The sequence below is a fragment of the Microtus pennsylvanicus genome, chromosome 11 (genome assembly GCF_037038515.1).
Source record: "Microtus pennsylvanicus isolate mMicPen1 chromosome 11, mMicPen1.hap1, whole genome shotgun sequence".
In the NCBI taxonomy this organism is placed as follows: Eukaryota; Metazoa; Chordata; class Mammalia; order Rodentia; family Cricetidae; genus Microtus; species Microtus pennsylvanicus.
The window spans coordinates 14,216,344-14,238,362 of record NC_134589.1 but is presented as its reverse complement, the minus strand read 5'-3'; the positions used below and the strand labels follow the sequence as shown (position 1 = coordinate 14,238,362).

Genomic DNA, 22,019 nt, shown 5'->3' with positions numbered 1-22,019 from the left:
GAGCCCACTCAGGGGCCACACTCAGTCATCTAAAAATTATTAAAAATATTACTTTATCTTATATAACTTGCCTTCAGCTTGGATATAGGAAAGAAAGATATAGTATATATAGATTTGTTAATTCAGTACAGTGAAATTGATACAGAATTTTACATTTCCATATATTTATATTTGAATTTCTTTGTTGTATTTTTTAGTTCTTATGGTTTTGATGAGAAATACTCAAACTAGTTTTCTGCTTTCGATTTAGGTTCAACCTTAAAGTGCAATTGCAGATTTTAGCAAGCTTCATGCTCACTGGAGTTTCTGGGGGTGCAAAGTATGCTCAGAATGGACAACTTTTTGGTCGTTTTAAGCTTACCGAAACCCTTTCTGAAGATACTTTGGCTGGACGACTGGTGATGACCAAAGTCAATGCTGTTTATTTATTGCCAGTCCCTAAAGAGAAGCTAGTACAGAACCAGGGAACCAAAGAGAAGGTTTATGAAGCTACTATTGAAGAAAAAACAAAAGATTATATATTTTTAAGGATATCCAGGGAATGCTGTGAAGAGCTTAATCTTCGGCCTGACTGTGACACACAGGTATGTTTGCAGGCAGTGCCTTCCCCAGTGTCTTCACCCCAGTGTCAGCTGTTGCTTGCTGCTTGTTCTCCCTTGCCGACCAGAAGTGCACTTGACTTTGAAGGCATATTATCCTGGGTAGTTAGAATTGCAGTTTCTGTCACCTTTTGAATTTAAGGAACATGTAGTATGTTCTAGTTTTGTACAAGCTTGAACTCTCTGATTAGACGTTTGACATCTGCAATGAAAGAGTAAGGTTTTTTTGTTTGTTTTTTAAGCTGCTGTGACTAGGGCCACTGGATCAGCATTGTCTGCTTTCCTTGTTTTTCACTAATGGTATTTAGGTGAAGCCTGTGCCCTGTTGGCTATATTTAACTGGAAAGCTAAATCTAGCCTTTAGATGAAATAGACCATTATTCATAGTCAGTCTGTACAGGGTTGTAAGGTCGATTATCACTCAACATGTGATACTACACACTTGTTCTGGTGTTATCAAATGTGTTCTTCATGGGCATGGTCTGCTCAGACACTCTTTATCTAGCATTTATAAGATTTCACTTCTTAGTATGTAAAATGAGGTCATTAATAGCATGTATGCTGTTAGTATGATCACACAAGGTCATCCATGGTAACTGCTTGTTACAGTGCCTAACAAATGCTGCCAATGGGATACAATCATAGTCTGAAAGAAGCTCTAAACTTGTCCTGCAAATTGTTGTCTCCATGAAGTATTTTTGTGCACTGCCAATAGTGATGTTGGTGTAAAAGCTATTTTAAAAACGTTCATTTTGTATTTCAGGTTGAACTTCAGTTTCAGTTGAATCGACTACCCCTCTGTGAAATGCATTATGCACTAGACAGAATTAAGGACAATGATGTTTTGTTTCCAGACATCAGTATGACTCCTACCATACCTTGGAGTCCCAACAGGTATGAAAAGAGATTTCTTAGAAAAAGGAGGATGTTAATATTAAATTGAATGCCTGTATCAGTTCAAGCACACTTGCTTGTTTGGCTTTTTTTCTTTTTCTTTTTTTTTTTTTTTAAATATTTATTTATTTTTATTATGCATACAATATTCTGTCTGTGTGTATGTCTGCAGACCAGAAGAGGGCACCAGACCTCATTACAGATGGTTGTGAGCCACCATGTGGTTGCTGGGAATTGAACTCAGGACCTTTGGAAGAACAGGCAATGCTCCTAACCACTGAGCCATCTCTCCAGCCCCTCTTTTTCTTTTTTTTAACACAGTGTTTCACACTATAACCAGGCTGGACTAAATCTTATTATGTAGTTCAAGTTGACCTTGAACTTGTGGTAATCCTCTAGCCTCCGTCACCCCAGTGCTGGTGTTGCCAGTGCAAGCTAGTACACTGAGCTCAAGCCTGCCTTTGTTAGAAGCTTGCCTATGTTCTTTAGGAGATGAACGAGACATTTGACATTCAGACTGGAGATTAGTTCTGTGGCTTCTCTCAGTGATCTCAATTTGATAGAACACTGAGCAGCTTAGGGATATTTCCAAATGGAATTCTGACGTGACAATCATGACCTTCTGCAGTGGTTCAAATAGATACAACAGCTTTGGACGTAGATGGTATTGTGATTTAGCAAAGTACAGGGAGAGGCCAGAAGATATTTCTTCAGAAACTGCTGTCAAGTTAGGGGTTGTGCAAATAGCCATCTTCTTAACTGTTAACTCCACTTGAAGTTAAATGAATTACTGCTGGTTTGTCCCAAGAAATGCAGCTGTGTGAGTATTCTTTGTCACTGGTTTCTGTCCCATTAACTTCTGCTTTCCTAGCTCACTTGACCATAGGAAAGTATCTAAGTGACTTTACACATAAAGATTTGCTTGGGCGGCCACTTGGCAGAGTGGTGGTCCTGTTCCCTCCTGATGGATGTCTTGGTGTCTTTAGTGATTTATTGATTACTGTTGACAAGTAAAGAGTGAACACAGAGGACCAGGTGGTACATTTTTATAGATCAGGCCTAGAAGGATCAAGACATACAAGTCCATTCAATATTCCATTGTTCCTGGTCCTAAAAACAGAATAAAACATGATACACCTTTTAGTACAAGCTTTCCATTACTGCCTCACCCCACTTCTTTTTATTGCCACGTTTCTCAATAGGCAATAGTCTGCGTGTCTCCCAACATTCTTCATTTACTGTGACTTTGCTGCTCATTGTCCTGAAAGTAATTGTGATCTGATCATAGAAACTCAGGGACATCCCAGCTCTCATTTGGTTGAGCTTTGCATCCATCTCTTTCTTTCCATTCTTATAACTGGTGCTGAGGTTATACTTGAACTATTTTGGTGACATTCTGTTGATCTTCCATCCTGCTGTCTGTATCTCTGTTGTTTGGCATAACCTAAATACTTCTTCCAAAGTTAGTTTTTAAAATAACTGTGGCATTTCATCATGTGTAGATCTTTGGATAAAGTCTGAGAACCTGATGCTGAGCTCTGTTCTAGCTTCTCACTGACTGCCTTCTAGTCCCGTCGTCTTTTCTCATTCCCAGTTCTGGGTGCATTCAGTTGTCTTGACACTTATTTATGCCTTCCTGTACTTATTTACCTCCTTATGTTTTTGTTATTCCTATTAAGCTTTTTAAACATTATGGTAAAATCGATGCAACAAAGAATCCGCCATCATTAATCATTTAAGAGTCTAGTCTGTTAGCTTAAATATATTGATGCTGTGTACTCATGTGTTTCTCTACCTCCTCATCTCTGTTCACAGCTGCATGGTTTCCTCTGCTGACCAGTCTTTGACTGGGATCAGCCTTTTGAAGATCGTTTTGTACTTTAGAGTCACATGCAGCTTAAGTGCTCACTCTTCAAGTAGATGAGCAGGATGCTTCTGTTCCATTATTTCAGCACGTATTTACTGAGTCCCTGATGTGCCAGTTTTGGGCTTTCCAGCATGATCTCTCTAAATTAATTTTTGTCAGTTGTGTACATTTCAACTTTTTCCTTGAACTTCAAGCTTTGTAAAATACGAGATCATGTCTTATTTATTTTGACAATCAAGAAAGTCTTGTACATTGAAGTTAATATTAATTTCAGGTTTAAAGAGGAAGTTAATATTAATTTCAGCCTAGTGAAGCTTTTGGCATTGTGACTTGATTTGCTTATTGTGTCCAACAGTACTACTGGCTGGCTGTTAAGTACAGAAGTGCCAGAAGCTGTCACAGATCAGGGTGCTTTCTTTTTTTTTTTTAAATATTTATTTATTTATTATATATACAATGTTCTGTCTGTGTGTATGCCTGCAGGCCAGGAGAGGGCACCAGACCTCATTACAGATGGTTGTGAGCCACCATGTGGTTGCTGGGAATTGAACTCAGGACCTTTGGAAGAGCAGACAATGCTCTTAACCTCTGAGCCATCTCTCCAGCCCCCAATCAGGGTGCTTCCAAGCAGGGCCAGGCTTGCCCACTACAGTAGGAATAGTAGAGGAGGGTCCTGTGTCTAGGACCTGAGATGCTGGTAGCCATGCAAACCCTTTTCTGGAATCACAGGGATTTTATTTTATTTTTTATTTTTTCCATTCAAAAATTTACACTTCCTCCCCTTCTCCGCCCCCCCTCCCCCTCCTCCCTCCCCCTCCCTCCTTAAGAGAGGGCATGGAACCCTGCCCTATGGGAAGTCCAAAGCCCTCCCCCCTACTTCCAGTCCTAGGAAGCTTTGCATCCAAATAGACTAGGGTCCCAAAAAGCCAGTACATGAAGTAGAAACAAGTCCCAGTGCCTTTATCAATGGCTTCTCAGTCAGCCCCCACTGTCAGCCACATTCAGAGAGTTCGGTTTGCTCGCATGCTCATTCAGTCCTGGTCCAGCTGGATTTGGTGAGCTCCCATTAGAACAGGCACACTGTCTCAGTGGATGGACCAACCCCTCGCGGTTCAGACTTCTTGCTCATCTTCTCCCTCCTTCTGCTCTTCAACTGGACCTTGGGAGCTTTTAGATAGACAATGAAGCCGAAAAGTCATTCTTGAGCATGTAGCCTATGAACTAATTGCAGGAATGAATCGGGCCAGAGGAGGAAAGGCTTTGAATTAACATAGTGCTGGGAGTGAAAGAATTTTTTTTCATTTAAATTTTTTTTTCCCTCTGAAACTAAGCTTGGATAGACTGTTTTCAGCTGTGGAGACAAGGCTCTGAAAGCTGCATGCTTAGGTTGCTTTCTTACTCAGTGGTTGGACAATGACGATAGTTGCTTTCAGATTTTGGCTTTCTTTACGTATTCATTATTTATTGCCAGAAATTGCAGAGATAACTGACATCAACAAAGTCTCAGATCTGCTCTGAGTCCCTTACACTAAAACAGTTGATAATCAGAATGGGTCCATAGTTAAGGAATGATATTGACAAATTTACAGAATTGTTCCTTAAGTTTGTTGTTAAACTCTTAGCTTTGTAATTAATATACAGAGTCCTATATCTTTAGCGTTTTGTAACTCATGCTGATGGAAATGGTTGGTATGTGTTGTTTTGGTTTTTAATGTGATTATTCAAGTAATGTCTTTTCCTAAAATCATCAGAGAATATAGAAATAGAAGCTAAAGTGGATTAAACTTTTGATGCTCAATTATTTTTCCAAACAACTTTAGATTTAGAGTGTTTTAGTTGATGCAAACATATGCAAGGTGTCATTGGCTTTAGGACAGCCGTCTAGTGCCATGTCTTACCTTTGTAGATAGAGGGAGGGTTATAGACGGCAGGGGATCTTGCAATTGCAGTGTCAGTCAGATTGGGTGTGTGGAACTGCTTTCTGAGCTGAGCTTCTGTAGTAAGTTGAGTTACAGAAGCCCAGAGTCAAGTAGCCAGGACTGGGGCAAAGGCCAATAGTGTTATCATAGACCACATCACCTTTCCTCTTGGCCTATAATAACATGTTGGGAGTTTTGTTTTTTGCTTTGTTTTCTGATGCTTGTTGTTCATTGGGTTTGTGTTGGCTGCTCAAAATTTATTTACCTTGTGCTCTTTGCAACCAGAGGAGCACAAACATGAATAGGGCTTTTTTGACTCAAAAAACCCAAAACACTGAGCATTATTTGTTTGTTTGATGGTTTGTTTTGTTTTAATAGATGTGGAGGCTGTTTTGAGAGACTTCTTCCACTGTCAGACTGACCAGAGTTGGGTCTCCAGAAGCTAGGCTCTGTAGAATAGAAAGGCAGAGGAAAGCGGTGCTGGGGATGGTTTGTGGGTAACCATGCCAGTGACTGCCTCATGTCGGGTCTGGACGTGGTGGTCACTTAGAGCTCATTTCTTCTTTTGTGATAGAAGATAGAGCATTGCCAGGCACTGGAAGAGCTATTATTGCAGAAGCTGGCCATTGCAGAGGGACTCTGAAGTAAGGTGCTTTATGTAGTATATGGTCAGAGTTCTCTTTCCTTCTAATGTACAAAAAAAAAAAAAGGTCAAATTCAGAAAAAGTAGTAGTGGCATGTTTTTATCTCCTGAGTTGATTTTCTAAGGGTCTGTAGATTTAAAGACTCTCCTTGGTTTGAGTTTAGCACAGTGGATCAGTTGCAATCTTTGACTGTTAGGACAGTTTTCATATGTAAGGAGTTCAGCCTTCCTCACCAAGAGGGACTTTTGGTCTCAACTCTGTCCTCCTGCCTTTGGTCGTTCCACAGATACTTGACAAGTTTAGCCGGTGTCTTCACACACCCTTCTGTTTTAGCTCACATTTCAGCACTTTTACCATAACTGTTGCAGCATTAGTATTTTGGTTGGCGTTGTGAGGAAGAATGCCATTGATTCTTTACTTTCACCTGCCTCAGCATCTGGTGTCCATTGAAATCTTCAAATCATAACCATGTTGGAAGGGGCTCTCGTGGGAGCGGGTTCATTACACAGCCACATGTGCTACAGGTGGTCATCACTCTGAACAGTAGGAGCTGTGTGGGTGGATGGCATATGTGGGAAAATACCAGAAAATACGCCATTTCATCTGGGTGTATGAAAAGAAACCCTGCTATTTAATCAAGATTTTAGTCAATCTGTTACTTAATCAGATATCTCTTAACCAGGGGGATGTGGGTTTTTCCTTTTCTTTGTGTCCCAGGCCTGGATGGAGATCTTCCAGTAGGTCAGCAGTAGACAGTAGATAGTTGTTTTTTTGTATTCTGTTACAGCTTCCCCATTATGGGAAACAGTTTTTTCTTGTATTTTGAAGTATTGCCAGCAAGTAGACTACAAGTGTTTGTTTTCTTTAGATTAGTATATAACTCAGGTTAGTTTTGATTCCTTGTAGAAGAGATTACATTGACTGTAATCTGGAGAGATGTTAGTGTAAGTGTTGGTTATTGTAGATGCTGTGCTACTTGTGTAGGTGTGTTGGTGAAACTGACAATACTGATGTGTATGTTTGTATTTTCTACAGACAGTGGGATGAGCAATTAGATCCTCGACTCAATGCAAAACAGAAAGAAGCTGTCCTGGCCATCACCACTCCTCTCTCCATCCAGCTGCCGCCTGTTCTCATCATCGGACCCTACGGGACAGGCAAAACCTTCACCCTGGCTCAGGCTGTCAAGCACATCTTGCAGCAGCAGGAGACCAGGTGAGTGGAGGAGGCATTACTGTCTCCTTAGCCAGACACAGTTTCTCTTCTTGTTTTAAAGATAGAATGAGGGCCAACGAGACAGTTTATCCAGCTCTTAATCATTAAAGGAAGAGCAAGACCTCAAAGCGATGAAGTTTGTATTCTCTTAGAATATGTTGTTTTAGAAGCTGGCAATGTAGACAATGAGAGTTTTTAACATAGCTGTCAAATCTTCAAGTGTGCTAAGGGTTGGGTATGTTAGAACTCAAAGAGCTGGGTTTAGAATGTTTATTACAGACAGATTTAAAATTTATTTGGGGGAAGTCCTCTTTAGCCTAGAGTAACATACTCTCTAAAGACATCATGGGGTCCTTGGTGAAGACTGAGCAGGGTGAGGGAAATGGACATGTAAGATGGCCACTGCTCTTTTGGTATTATATACTGCTTGACTAGCTTTATGTTGTGTCATTCTTTTTATTTGCACCATTTATTTCAGCAGGATTCTCATTTGCACCCATTCTAATAGTGCTGCTGACCTCTACATAAAGGATTATTTACATCCATATGTAGAAGCAGGCAATCCCCAGGCAAGACCTCTCAGGTATTTTTAAGGCTTATTATGTATCTGTATCGTTCTTTGTTATTCTTAAGAAAAGGTGTCTGTAAAGATTTTAGAGGCTTTGGAAACACCTAAAGCATTAATTGTGCATTGGCATTTGAAGGTTATGTCATTGGAAGAAATCCTTAAATTAAGGCAAAATGTAAAAATTGTTGACCATTTCTGAAACATTACATATACAGAAAGACATCCTTTTTTAAGTTTCTCATGTAAAACTGTTGTTACGGTTGGAGTAGATTTTGGTATGTACATCTAAAAAATAGTGTAAGATAAGCAATTAGCTTAAATCAAATTGAGTTTGTTTACTAGCACGGTTTGCATAGCAGAGAAGTCATGTAATAACAGTTCTTGACGGAGTCAAATTTTAACTGTGGTCATTTACTGGAAGCTGCACATTAGAGAAGCATGTGTTCTTCACACTTCTGCAGCACTGTGATGATGTGTTAAGGACTTTTTGCTACTATGTAAGAGAAAGAGTATCAAAAGAAATTTTCCATTGCTGTAGAAAGGTTCAATGATTATATGTGGACATAAAATATACTTAAATATAGACTATGGGAGAATAAAAATCCTTTTCTTCAGAAAACAATAAAGAATCATAAGTAGTTATTTTATTATATCATTTACTTTTGTTGTTATATGAGTTATTAGTTTTGCCATTTTGCAAACTAATACACCATGGTTTAGGTTGGTCATATGATTATTAATTACTGCTTAAAATTAATTTCTAACCACACTTTGATTCATAATATACTAACCTCTTATTTCTAGTCGAGTCCAGGCATGGAAACATGAAGTTATGCTATTTAATTCTTTAATTCCCATCACCAAAACCCTTTGAAAGTGTTCAGCACAGTGGTGTGGCCTGCTAGCACAGATGCCCATGCTGTGCTGTCCTCTCGCTGTGAAGACTAAGAAATCATCAGTGCAGTAGAATCAGTTACGTGTAGTAATAAAATACTGACCCTTATCCCCTGAGCATGGGCGAGATGTTTACTGAAAGATGCCTTCAAAGTAGGTTGCGGATTTTAACCTCTAACCTCACAGTGGAAGTGGAGGAGCTAGCATTCTACCCTGAGTGTTCTCTAATGGAGAAGAGTTGATTGTTTTATTTACTTGTAGTGGTGTGTCTGTGTGTGTCTGTGTGTGTTGCATAGAAAATGTGGCAGTCTTGGATATCATGGTGTTCTTGGCTTGGAAGCAGTTGAATGGAGCTAGTGGTGGCGTGCACACAAGCCTTTAATCCCAGCACTCGGGAGGCAGAGGCAGGCGATCTCTTGAGCTTGAGGCCAGCCTGGTCTACAGAGTGAGTTCCAGGACAGCCAAGGCTACATAAAGAAACCCTGTCTTAAACCAAAAAAAGCAAACTAAACAAAACAAAATACTTGAGAAAAGCCCCCATCTTGCTTGGTGGACTTAGCATAGAGTATTTGATATTTGAGATAGTATACTCCCATCATATTTCTAGGTTATATAGCCTTTCCACGTGCAATTATTTTGGGCTGTGAGGATCCGCCATGACATGTGTCCCCATATGTGTAATACAAAGTGATTTTTCCAGTAGAGTGTGTTCAGAGTGGTCCAAGTGCAGAAAGATATCTCACTTTTTCTTAGCTCTCAGAGTTGTTGAATCCAAGATGAAAAAATAATTATTTTCAGATTATTTCATTTAGTAAACAGAATAAAATGAAAAAGTGCCTAGCTTCCTGGAGTGTTTTCTTTATATACAACATCCTACATACTTACTGTAGCTTTATTTCTCTAGGAGAGGTGCTGTCTTGCAGCTGCAACGTAGGAGGGTTTATGTCTGAATTCCTATTAGAACATTAGCTGAGATTAGTTGATAGTTTTCCTATGAATCATAACCATGATAGATTTGGGAGATAGAGCGGATTAGAATGCCTAATTGCTCTTTGAGAGTTTTGCTCCTTTTGGTGGTTCTGGAATAGAACCTTATGGGCTTGGCCATGCTAAGCAAGTGCTCCTTGCCACATCCCTAGCCAGAGGAGGGGGAAAAAAAAAACCAAAAAACAGCTTTACTGGAGTTGTTCTGGAATGTGAGAGATGGAACACAAGAGGGCACCAGATGTCTATAGGCTCCTGAGAGGAGAGCTGTTGATAGAAAAGCAGGCTGATATAAGTTGGCTACTTCTCAGGCCATAGTGTGGACTTGGCCCTGGGAACCAGACTAGTCAGTGAGGAGATAAAGTAGTAGTGTGGTAAGCATGATACTCAGGGTTAGGATTCATGAAGTTTCTGTTAGTTGCCAACTGAGCTTAACGTATTTGGAGTTCTTAGATAACATTTTAGATTACATTGAGTTTCGGTTTTTACTTTGTTTAGAATTGGGGGATTTATATACATGTGTATATATGACATACATGCACACATCCCTATAGACAGATAAGTAAACAAACAAATGAATAGAATTCAGAGATTTGACAAAAAGAATATAGAAATACAGATGGGGAGTGGCACATGACTGTAATCCTAGTACTTGGTGAGGCGGAAGCTGGTGAATTATTACAAATTTGAGGTCAGCCTTGTAATATCAGGAGTCACGAGAGCTACACTGTGAGACTTTGTCTCAAAGTTACAAAACAAATAAAAACAAAAACAAGGAAAAGAAGTATGAGGAAAGCTCCCTCCCTCCCTCCCCCCCTCCCTCCCTCCCTCCCTCCCTCCCTCCCTCCCTCCCTCCCTCCCTCTCTCTCTCCCTCCTTCCTTCAGATTTATTTATTTACTATGTATGCAGTATCCTGCCTGCATGTATGCATGAAGTTCAGAAGAGGGCACCAGACCTCGTTACAGATGGTTGTGAGTCACCATGTGGCTGCTGGGAACTGAACTCAAGACCCCTGGAAGAGCAGCCAGTACTCCCAACCTCTGAGCCATCTCTCCAGCCCCCAGCAGTTTCTTTTTGTATGTGGATCTGAGAATAAGTTTCTGACCCTCGCAAGACCATAGTGCATGGAGGCAGTTATCTGGAGGAACGGTGTTACTGCTGCCTGGGAAAGTTGAAGGCAGCTTCATTTCGGGTAGTCTTTAAAGAAATAGGTATTATTATTATTATTATTATTATTATTATTATTATTATTATTATTATTATTATTATAAAGGAATCATCGGTTTTTGACAATTTCTGTTCCAAGTGGTAACTTTTTGTTTTGTTTGTTTTCCTAGACAGTGCTTATCTGTAGTTCTGGCTGTCCTCGACTAGCTCTGTAGACTAGGCAGGCCTCGAACTGAGAGAGATCTGACTGCCTCTGCCTTTTGAGTGTTGGGATTAAAGGCGCATGCCACCACCACCTGGCTAGTAGTGACATTTTTAGTTGTTTATTGTATGTGAATTTATTACAAAGACTTCAGTGAATTAAAATTACATATACCAAACTATTTTCTGTTTTAAGTATTAATCTGAATCTTATGGAATATGTAAGATATGCTGTCACATATATATTTATGTTTTTTATTTCTCTCCTGTGGTGCTAGAAACCCAGAGTTTTGAGCATATTAGTCTTTATGCCCTACATTTATACTTTCAATGGATGATGAACTTAAAAACATCATTTGCCAATGTTAATTCTCTGATTTGAAAAAATGTCACATTTATTTTATTTCTTTCTCCGCCTTTGTAAATACTACCCCATTCATCTAGCTTCAAAAGCTAGAAGTAGGTGGCTGTAAGCCAGCGATCAGGAGGTAGAGATGGGTAGAACAGGAATGCAGATCATACTCCATCTATGTGTAGTGAGGTCGAGTCCAGCCTGGATGATCTCAGACTCACTGTTTCAAAAGCAGAAATGACAGAATCATCCATTGCCTTAAATTCTATCACTAGATCATTAATGAATTCTGTTGATATTACATTAAAATGTCTAGTGAATCCAATTTGTATATCTCTGCTCTTATGCAAGTCACCATCATCTCATGTCCAGATCCTGGCATTAACCTCCTGACCTACCTCCCTGTGGCTTTTGTACCCTGCTTTTCCCTCCACCTCACTTAGGATTGTTCTGGAATCAAATCATATGAGCTTGTGAGGGCCCATCATGAACCCTTTCCATGTTCATGTTTATTGACACCATGCAGATGCCTTGAAGTTGGCCATGGGAGCAGCTTTTTACATCACAGAAGCCAGCAAATGCTGGAGCCCTTACCCACATCTGTTTGTTAAACAGTGAGCAGTATACCACCTTTAACTCTCTCCCTAAGTGGATTCTGCCCAGAGACCAGAGTAGTCTTCCAGCAACATGAGGCACCACGACTACCCTGTCCAGTCTGATGGCTTTTCATTAAACTCAGAGTAAAGCCAGAGCCTTTGTGGTTGCTCTGAAGCCCTGTGCTGTCGTACAGATCTTTGTCACGTGGTCAGTGGGGTGGCAGAGGCTAGAAGTTTAGGTTGTGTCTGTACATCAGATCAGAGTAATCTATAGCTGATTCCTGTTCATATTTTTTACTGTAGTTATTTGGAAAGATGAAATTTCTTAAGATTTGCACTAAAGAGTTTTTGATTATTCAAAAATTTATCTTCAGATTTCAGAAGCCCAGGTAGAGGTCTTTTTAAAAATAGCTTTAAGAACTTTTTTTTTTTTTGGTTTTTTCGAGACAGGGTTTCTCTGTGGTTTTGGAGCCTGTCCTGGAACTAGCTCTTGTAGACTAGGCTGGTCTCGAACTCACAGAGATCTGCCTGCCTCTGCCTCCCGAGTGCTGGGATTAAAGGCGTGCGCCACCACCGCCCAGCAAGAACTTTTCTAAAGTAAAATTATTGCAAATTGTCCTAACCTAAAAATGTTATAAGCATACAATTTCATGGTTTGTGTTAGCATAATAAATAATTAAAATATAAGTTAAGTACATTTTTGTAATAGTATAATTGAAAAAAGGTAGTTTGAGAATGAAAGGTTTCAGTTTTTAATTTTTAAAACAAACTGTTGCTTATAAAGCATAAATTGATATATTGTTGAAAGATTAATCTGCATACTTAAAAAAATAGGTATTTTGTGTTGGCACCTACACTTTATGTTTATTTGATGGGAAGGTCATTGTGGGCATAGTGGCAGTTTTATCTTAATATTCTAAACTCTAATATGGAATGAATGATTGAGATTTATTTATTTGTTAATTTTTGGCACTATGGTCTTAAGTAACAGTCTAGTGTTTTAGTAATCAGCAACTATGACCGTCCTAACAGGAAGTGTGGTCTTCTCTTGTAGGGTGTATTTCCGAAACCGCTGGGTGAAGACTGTCCACCCGGTTGTGCATCAGTACTGTTTGATCGCAAGCGCACACTCCACCTTCCAGATGCCCCAGAAGGAAGACATCCTTAAACATCGAGTTGTGGTGGTCACACTGAATACTTCCCAGTACCTCTGCCAGCTGGACCTTGAACCTGGTATGTCCACTCACCACAGGGGCTTAGCATATGCCTAACTTTGACAAGTTCTAGCCGGTGGGCCATATCTGGCCAGGTGTTTCTTTTGCTGCATGGAATGCAGCTGCCCATGTCCATTTATTAACTTGTTTCTTGTCTGTGGCTGCTTTTGTGGTGCAAATCTCAGGTGGGATCTTCAGCAGGTCAGCAGGGAAAGAAACTCTTTGGCCCTTGACTGAAAATCATTTGCCAGCCCCCAGTATCGTCAGCTCGCTGACTGCAGTCCCATTTGTGCTCTAGTCAGCGAGGTGGTGGTTAGTGAACACGTGAAGAGTTCAAATATGGACAGTGTTTTGGTGTGTGTGCATGTATGGTTTGTTGAGGTTTCCTAAGTTGTTTTTGCATCTTGTGTAGAAATAACAATCATGGCTCATGATTAAGGTTTCTCTTTTTTAAAAAGTTTACTTGTGTGTTTGTCTGCGTCTGCATGCACAGGCGAATGTGTAGGTGTACGTGCCTGTGGGTGTGTGTATGGAAGCCAAAAGGTGTCCTCTTCCATTACTCCTTGTTTATTCCTTTTAGGCAGAATCTTCCCCTGTGTCTGAGACTCATGCTGTCTTGGGTAGGCTGAAGGCCAGCAAGCCCGAGTGGTTCCCTGTCTGTTTCCTCTTTGGAGCTGGGGTTATAGGCATAGGCAGGATGCCCTACTTGATATGTGGGTGCTGCAGCAGAGCTTCAGTCTTTATCATTGTGCAGTAAGCACTCTTCACTGCTGAGCCATCTCTCTAGCCCCGAGATCATTGTATTTACTCTGGAACTATGCCAAATCACTCTTAATTTTATTTACTTTTCACTTCTGTGTTTTTGAGACAGAGTCTTGCTTTGTTACTCATGTTTGCATTGAACTCAATCTTTTGCCTCAGCCTTCCAAGTACTAGGCTTCCAGGTGTGTGCCACCATGCCCAGCTCAGTCTAATTCTATATGAGTACACAAATCTACCATGACAAGTGTGCTAGTAGGGTAGGACTTGACCATAAGACGACCATGCCACTTCAGTAGATACTTTAGCAGGGTTCTCACTGGCTTCTGTTTTAGTTGTTGACATTGCTCTTTACTTTTCTGTCTCCTATTGGAATTGCCTTTAAAGCCAGTCACAAATTCTGTTGAACCTCTGAGTCCCTGGATGGCAGAGGGTATTCACTTTCTCTGTATTGCTGGTACCTGGCCCAGGGTGTAAACACCTGGAGTCCTCAACTTTAACATTTTTAAGATTAAAAGCTCTGTTTATCTTAAATGAAGAAATGACAGCCAACCTTTTTCTTTTCCCAAATGAAGCTCATTTTAATTTTAGAAAGAATTGTTAAGGGAGGTGACCAACCTGGGATTAGTGACTAACATGGGAAGGCGCCCCCGTGGGATGGGACTTTTTCTCCATGCCTATAGCTCTTAGTGGCTGTGAGGGAAATCCTAGGATGTGTTTCAGAGTTCATGGCACAGTGGCAGCATCACTGCAAACAAGGCTCTTTGAAAGATCAGTTGGGGAATACTTATTCAGCCCCCTCCCTCCTCACTTGGTGCTGATACCTTGTACACGTGTTCTGCAGGTAGAAAGCTAGATGCTGTAGCATTGCTTGTGAGAGGCCAGGGCATCGAGCTGTGTTTACTAGGTCTCTCTCTTGTTCTGGGTTCTGTTACATATTATTTCATTTCATTCTCTTATCAATCCTATGGTGATTATTTTATAGTTAACCAAGCTAACAGGGTTTCTCTATGTAGCTCTGGCTGTCCTGGAACTCCTTCAGTAGACTAGGCTGACCCGGAACTCAAAGATCCACTTGCCTTTGCTTCCCAAGTGCTGGGTTTAAAGGTGTGTGCCACCACACTTTGGCCCTTCTGTTTTTTGTTTGTTTATTTATTTATTTATAAATAAGCTTTTCGAGTCAGGATTTTTCTGTGTATCCCTGGCTGTCCTGGAACTCATTTTGTAGATCAGGTTGATCTCAGTTCAGATCCCCTTGTCTCTGCCTTTTCTAACTTAACTAGTAGACAACAGTATCAGTATTTATGCAGCTCCTGAAAAAAAAAAGATAACTAAAGAAAATAGTTAACCCTTTTTAATCTTTTTTTTAAAAAATATTTAAATCATTTACTTTTAGTACTCTGTATCTGAGAGAGATTATGTGTATATGTGTATATATGTATGTGCAGAAGATATCAGATCCCTGAAGTTACAAATAGATTTCAGCCATCCAACATGGGTGCTGGAAACCAGACCCAGGTCCTCTATAAGAGAAGTGCATTTGCTTAACTACTGAGTCATCTCTCCAGCTCCTAACCTTTTTAAAAAAATCATGTCTTCATTGTTATCTAGATTGAGGATGACCTTAAGGTACTCATGACTCTTGGATTAACTAGGGAAGCTCTTTCCTTAGGGCTGCAGGGAGAACTACTTCTGTACTGCTGCTGTGATGTGTGCTCTGTTTACACTGTGCCTTCCAGGGTTCTTTACGCACATTCTGTTAGATGAAGCTGCCCAGGCCATGGAGTGTGAGACCATTATGCCTCTAGCCTTAGCAACTAAGAACACACGGATTGTTTTGGCTGGTGATCATATGCAGGTAGGTGCCATCTTAGTCGCTGTCTTACAAGTTAATACCAGTTTTTACCAGAGCAGGGACCTCATTCTAGGGCTTCTCTTTACTAGATTAGCCTCTGTTCTGTAAAGGTCAACAGGTGGGAAGTAGGTGATGGGGCAGGAGAGGAGCCTTGAACTTCTTGTAGCGATTGGGGAGACCATGTGGAGCTACCATTGCGACATTAGCCTTGAGGCTATGACAGGACAAGACAAAGGATGTGATAGCCAAGTCTGCTGAGTGCTTCTGTAGTTCCCTACTTCTAAAATCTGTTTTTGAGAAGCTTTAATTTTTAGTGTCTTATGAAATAAAGCATACTATTAAAATTATAGCCACAATTTCAAATATGTCAGATTTTATGCCATTTGCATACTTACATATAAAGAGAGATGCCATCTGTCTGTGATGCTGTTTGGAGCTTGTCCTGATGCTTCAGTGGGTTGAGGGTCTGCAGAGCAGGCGTGAGTCTTCCAGGAAAGTAGCTAGTGTGCAGAAGGAATTTTGTGCTCACTTGCCTGAAGTAGTTTAAGTGTGATTTCTCTCTCTCTCTCTCTCTCTCTGTCTCTCTCTCTCTCTCTCTCTCTCTCTCTCTCTCTCTCTCTCTTTCGCAGTAAAAGGTGTAGCCTAGAGTGGCTCTGTGTACTTATTTAAACAAGGAGGCTGTTTATAATTTTTTTAATTAAAAGAAAACTTTCTTGCTATGTTTTATCATTTATGTATGGATTTAAGGTTGGTTACATAACCCTTTTGTAGTTTTAAAAAAATACTTATTTTATATGTAAGTGTGAATCAGAGTATATCTGTATGCACCATGTGCATGCGGTGCCAGTGGAGGTCAGAAGAGGGTGTGGGAACTGAACCCTGGTACTCTGCAGAGCAGTGAGTACTCTTAGCCTCTGAGCCGTCTCTCTAGCCCATTTAAAGTTAATTTATAAAAAAGATTTATTTATTTATTTTATGTATATATGTTCTTGTATACATGTACATCTGCACACCAGAAAGAGGGTATTAGATCTCTTGACAGTTATGAGATGGTTGTGAGCCACCATGTGGGTGCTGGGAATTGAACTCAGGACCTCTGGAAGAGCAGCCCGTTCTCTTAATCACTGAGCCATCTCTCCAGCCCCTAAAGTTAATTTTTAAGGTTAGCAGATAGGATAGTAGATTTCATTATGGAAAAGGCTTGTTGATTATAGTATTAATATTTGTTCATCATAGTCAAATTTCTTATGAGTCAGTTTTATTTATTTATTTATTCGTTTATTCATTTACTTATTTATTGAGACAAAGTTTTACTGTATATCCCAGGCTAGCCTCAAAACACAACACTTTGACCTAAGTCTCTTAAATTCTGTGATTCAGGTGTGTACCACAACATCTAGCCTGAATTTATTATTTTATTTTTATAGTAAATCCTCTAAAACCCTTATTTGTTTGTTTATTTTGTGTGTGTGAGCGTGTGCGCACACCCAGCCATGCATACATGTTGTACATGTGGAGGTCAGAGGTCAGCTTGCAGCAGTCAGTTTTCTCTTTCTACCATGTGGGCTTTCAGGATCGAACTCTGCATCAAGTCTGACAGCAAGCACTTTTACCCACTGAGCCATTTTGCTAGCCCCCCAGTTTATTATTTTAAATAATTGATTGGTTTGGTGAAGTAACTGATTTATGCTCTTTAAATTATTAAGTTGTATGGGAGGGGTCTGTGTAACTGTAGGAACTTTAGACCCTATTGCTGCACTGCACTCAGTAGGAGCTTTAGTCCTTGAATTCATAAAATGGTTTGTAGACAAGAAGGTTGATTTGGGATGGGTGCTTGCTCCAGCATTCAGCATGTTAAATACATAAGTAGTTGTAGTGTAGAAGACTATATAAGCACTTTCAAAAATACTATTTATATATCTGGTTAAATTTTCTTTGCATGTTTGTCTGTTACAGCTCAGTCCTTTTGTTTACAGCGAGTTTGCCAGGGAGAGAAACCTTCATGTTTCATTACTTGATCGACTCTACGAGCATTACCCTGCCGAGTTTCCATGTAGGATCCTCCTCTGTGAGAACTACCGCTCCCATGAAGCTATCATCAAGTAGGTGTGAGCTGTCCCCTCTGACTCACACTTGTATGGGTTGTGGGAGGGAACCCGGCCAGCACATGGCCAGGCACAGGTGATTTTAGGTGGATTATTTGTGGTCTCTCAGTGTTACAGACTATGCCTAGCTTTGTGTTTTTAAAAGAATACCTCAAAATCCAGAGCTGTGATTCTTCCTAAGAAATAATACAGTTTGAGTACTAAAACTTCAGTTTTTTCTGGTCATGATATGTTTTTCTATGAATTAATACATAATCTATATGAAAATGACATGACACATTATCTATTTTAAGAGAAAGAAAGAAAGGAAATGGAAAGAGAAAAACCCTGACACTGAGTTTTAAAAAAGACTTCTTTTTAAATATAGTACACATGTGTAAAGGAGTCATCTCCTATGTGACATCTGTGTGACCAACTCTTATGGCCAGCATCCAGTTGAAGAGCAGAGTGTCGCCAACTGGGGGCCTCCATGTGCCCTTTTCCAGTCAACAGCCACGCCAGAAACAAACTCTGTAAAAGCTTCCTATAATTTAATAATATCTGTTATGTCATGCCTGCGGAAAGCATTTTTAGATCTCTGGGAGCAGTTGCACGGATTCTGTTCTGTCGTCATCTCACTGCTTTCCTCTTTCATGGCTGCCATCCGTTCATAGTCAGTGATGAGTGTCTCAGCAAAGCCTGTTCACTTTACAGTTAGAGACTACAGCTGGTACACTGTATCTAATCTGTATCTTCGTGTTTGCATGTGCAGTCACATGTCACTTAATCTTAGGATGCAGTCTGAGAACTGTCATTTGAACTTTGTCATCGTGTTAATATCATAGGATGCTTTTCACAGACTAAACAGTGTAACCAGTCTCTAACTCTAAACAGTATAATGAGTCTGCTCACTTGGTCTCATGGTAAGCAGGAGATGTATGAGGCTGCCAGTATGACATAACAGACGGCTTTACAGACATGTTTTTATAGATGGAAGGATACACTCTGAAATAACAAGATACATAAAACAATAGAACAGTCCTTTGGAATAGGAATACTGTGCATCATTGTCCTTTGTGGGTTTCCACCAGCATCACCACAGAGGTGGGGACCTCTTGGTGCTGTGTTTTGGATGTGCTAGGAGGTTTTCAGCTATGGTCTAGGCCATGGGGTCCATTGTTGACCCAAGGTTTGTTAGGTGACCCATGGCGGTACATGATCCACATTACTGGGATTGAGCGTTAGCTAAGAAAATTCAGTTTAGGGATTTTTTTTCCCCAGAGCAGAGATTTTAACTAGTAGTAAATGCTCATCATTTCTTTTGCATTCTGGTTTCATTTCTTACAAATCAATGCATTTAACAATGGTGTTATAGGGACTTTCTCTGTTACCACTGTCATTATTTTTGGGAAATTATTGGCATCATGAGTATTTAGTGTTTGGACAAAAATTAATTGTGGGCATAAATTAGTATTAGAATTCAGCAGGTTTTTGTGTAGGTGAAATTAATTTGGCTGATAGATTCCTTTGTTCTTTTCTTCCTCTGCAGCTATACCTCTGAGCTTTTCTATGAGGGTAAACTGATGGCCAGTGGAAAGCAGCCAGCACACAAGGACTTCTACCCACTAACATTTTTTACAGCACGAGGGGAGGATGTACAAGAAAAAAATAGCACAGCTTTTTATAACAATGCAGAGGTATCTTAGTTATTCATGCTGATTTTAATGTTTTCTTGGTCTGTTCTTTTGAGCATTCATTTTGAATCCAGGGTTGACAGTTTATAGTGTGTTGATTTCTTTTATAAGAAAAATTGAGCCAACTTTACATTTATTTATTAAGATGAATCTACAGGAGGAAAAAAAATTGATTTTCTTCTTCTTTTTATGGGGGAGGGTTTTTTTTTTTTTTTTTGGAGACAGGGTTTCTTTGTAGCTTTGGGGCCTGTTCTAGAACTAGCTACTGTAGACACAGAGATCCGCCTGCCTTTGCCTCCCTAGTACTGGGATTAAAGGCATGCTCCACCACTGCCCAGCTCTGATTTTCTTCTTGTAATATTGTTAAAGCAGAAAACACAACTTTGTTAGGAAAAACCAATATATTCTGACATAGAGCATTATTAGCTTAAGTTTAAAGCAGATTTCTAGCTTATACTCAAAGGAGGCATCATTTTGAACAAGGAAGAGTTGAATTGAAGAATCCTGTGCTTCCAAGAGATCACACAGTCTCCAACATTGGCGCACTGTCTCATCAGGGACTTCGTAATTCTCTTTTCCAGTTTCTGCTTTCCAGAGAGAATGTGGGTGTCCTTAGGTGTTCAGATCAGGCAGCAGGCAAACTCACAAGGAAACCTTAAGGGAGTAGTAGGCTAGGAAGCCTGTGGCTAAGACTCCAGTTGTCACAGAAAGGTGAAGAAATTATGTGTGTTTCATTTCTAATCTCTGCTCATTATATTTATGAAAAAACAGCTTGTGTTACATAACAGGAGCTCATAGGTTTCTTTAAAAATTGATCAGAGGGTTATAGTTAGAATTTAGTGCAGGAAAACCATCAGTACCACTTGCTCAAACCCTGACATTTTCATTAGTCTGTGCCATTTCATTTTAGGAACAGGTAAACTTTTCTTTACATAGAGCAAGACTGAAGGTGGGTGCTCAGCTCCCCTTTGTTGTGTTTGCACTCAGGCAAGGATTAAAATCGTGCACCACCACATTTGGCCTTTCTTCAATTATTTTATTTATATATACAAGTATATATTTGTTTTTTAACGTATCTTCTTATTTTGGTATTATTTTTAATTATAATTGTTATCTTTTATTTTTGAGATTAATTATATCATTTCCCCCTTGTAATTCCTTCTTCCAGCTCCTCCATGTATCCCCTTACTCTCTTTGAAATTCATGACCTCTTTTTCTTTCATTTACACACACATGTATATATACACATATGTATGTATATATGTACGTATGTATAATTTCCTCTTAAATATATAAATACAAGATGCTTAATCTGTATAATGTTATGTGTATGTTTTCAGGGCTGACCAGGTGGAATTGGGTAACTGATCGATGTGCTTTTTTTCCTGAGGAAGACCATTTCTCTTGCTCTCAGCATTCCTAGGTTGCCTGTAGTTCGTTGTTTAGGATTAAAGCCTAAAGAACTTCCCCCTTCCATGTCAGCTGTCAATTGGTGTTCCCTTGCTCAGATCATGTTTAGGCAATCATGTTAAGTCAGACTTTATGGGTTAGCTTCTCTGACGTTTTTAGGAGAAAAAAATCTCATAGCAAACTTCCTGTGCCTCTGGTTCTTAACAATCTTTCCCCACCTCTTCCGAAATAATTCCTGAGCCTCAGGTGTAGGAGTTGTGTTGTGGATAAATATCAGTTGGAACTGGACTTTCCAGCTGTGCATTTTGAGCGACTGTGGTTTTGTGTAATGCTGAGAAATTTTCTTGAAGAGTGAGGATTACACTTGCCTGTGGATAGAAGGGTAAATGCTTAGATGTAACTAGGGATTATGCTTGATTAGAGAAGTGGTGATTATAGATTCTCCTTTAAGGGCCTTGACTTTACTAGCCCTGGGTTAACTGGGTTTCCAGCACCAGGAATGATTTCCCTATTGTTGAGTGGGTATTTAGTCCAATTCTATAGTTGTTGGTTACTGCCCAACCACCTGTGCCAGTACTGTATCCTTCGGGTTACTGTGCCATGCTGGTTGCTGTGGTTCCTAACTGGATAGGACTGTTGTTTGCTTTCTTCCTTTGTGAGTCTTCATGGTGCCTTCTTATGCCATGAAAGTTAGTCCTCAGGGAGGAAGATTTCATGTCTGATCCAACTGGGTTCTCTGGGTCCTGTGTCCGAAGAACGTGGTATCTTCAACAATAGGGATTTGTCTTTCACCTTTGCAGGGAACAGCTGTAGCATATATATTGTATTAGGAGTCTCTTAGACAACCTTGAACAGTAACTCAAAAGAGTGCTTCTCATGCCTAGTGCTGGTGTTTCATTGTTAGGTAGTCTACAATGGCCCTTGTGGGGATCGTTGGCAGCCCAGATGGAAATTTCATTTACATTATTTCAGTGTATGTATTTGCAAACTTACATATATTATATATTTAGTTGTTTAGTGGTGTTTCTGTGGCCAATAGTATGTATGTAATCAGAATCTATTTCAGATTTATCTAACTAAATTTCAGTGATACGGAGAAACA

At 39.9% G+C, this 22,019-nt stretch overlaps 1 protein-coding gene across 4 annotated transcripts in view; it reads left to right on the top strand.

The window, feature by feature from the left end:
• Positions 1-22,019, top strand: part of Helz (helicase with zinc finger) — a 141,152-nt gene that overhangs the window by 66,452 nt on the left and 52,681 nt on the right. For 2 of the 4 annotated variants that reach the window (XM_075990298.1, XM_075990299.1), the window contains 8 exons: positions 251-584; positions 1,363-1,493; positions 6,959-7,138; positions 7,620-7,721; positions 12,956-13,134; positions 15,614-15,732; positions 17,686-17,831; positions 19,363-19,510. In XM_075990298.1, coding sequence (XP_075846413.1) covers positions 251-584; positions 1,363-1,493; positions 6,959-7,138; positions 7,620-7,721; positions 12,956-13,134; positions 15,614-15,732; positions 17,686-17,831; positions 19,363-19,510 — 1,339 coding nt within the window. Of the gene's footprint in view, positions 1-250; positions 585-1,362; positions 1,494-6,958; positions 7,139-7,616; positions 7,722-12,955; positions 13,135-15,613; positions 15,733-17,685; positions 17,832-19,362; positions 19,511-22,019 lie in introns of all 4 variants that reach the window. The other 2 variants (XM_075990296.1, XM_075990297.1) reach the window with 1 other exon arrangement.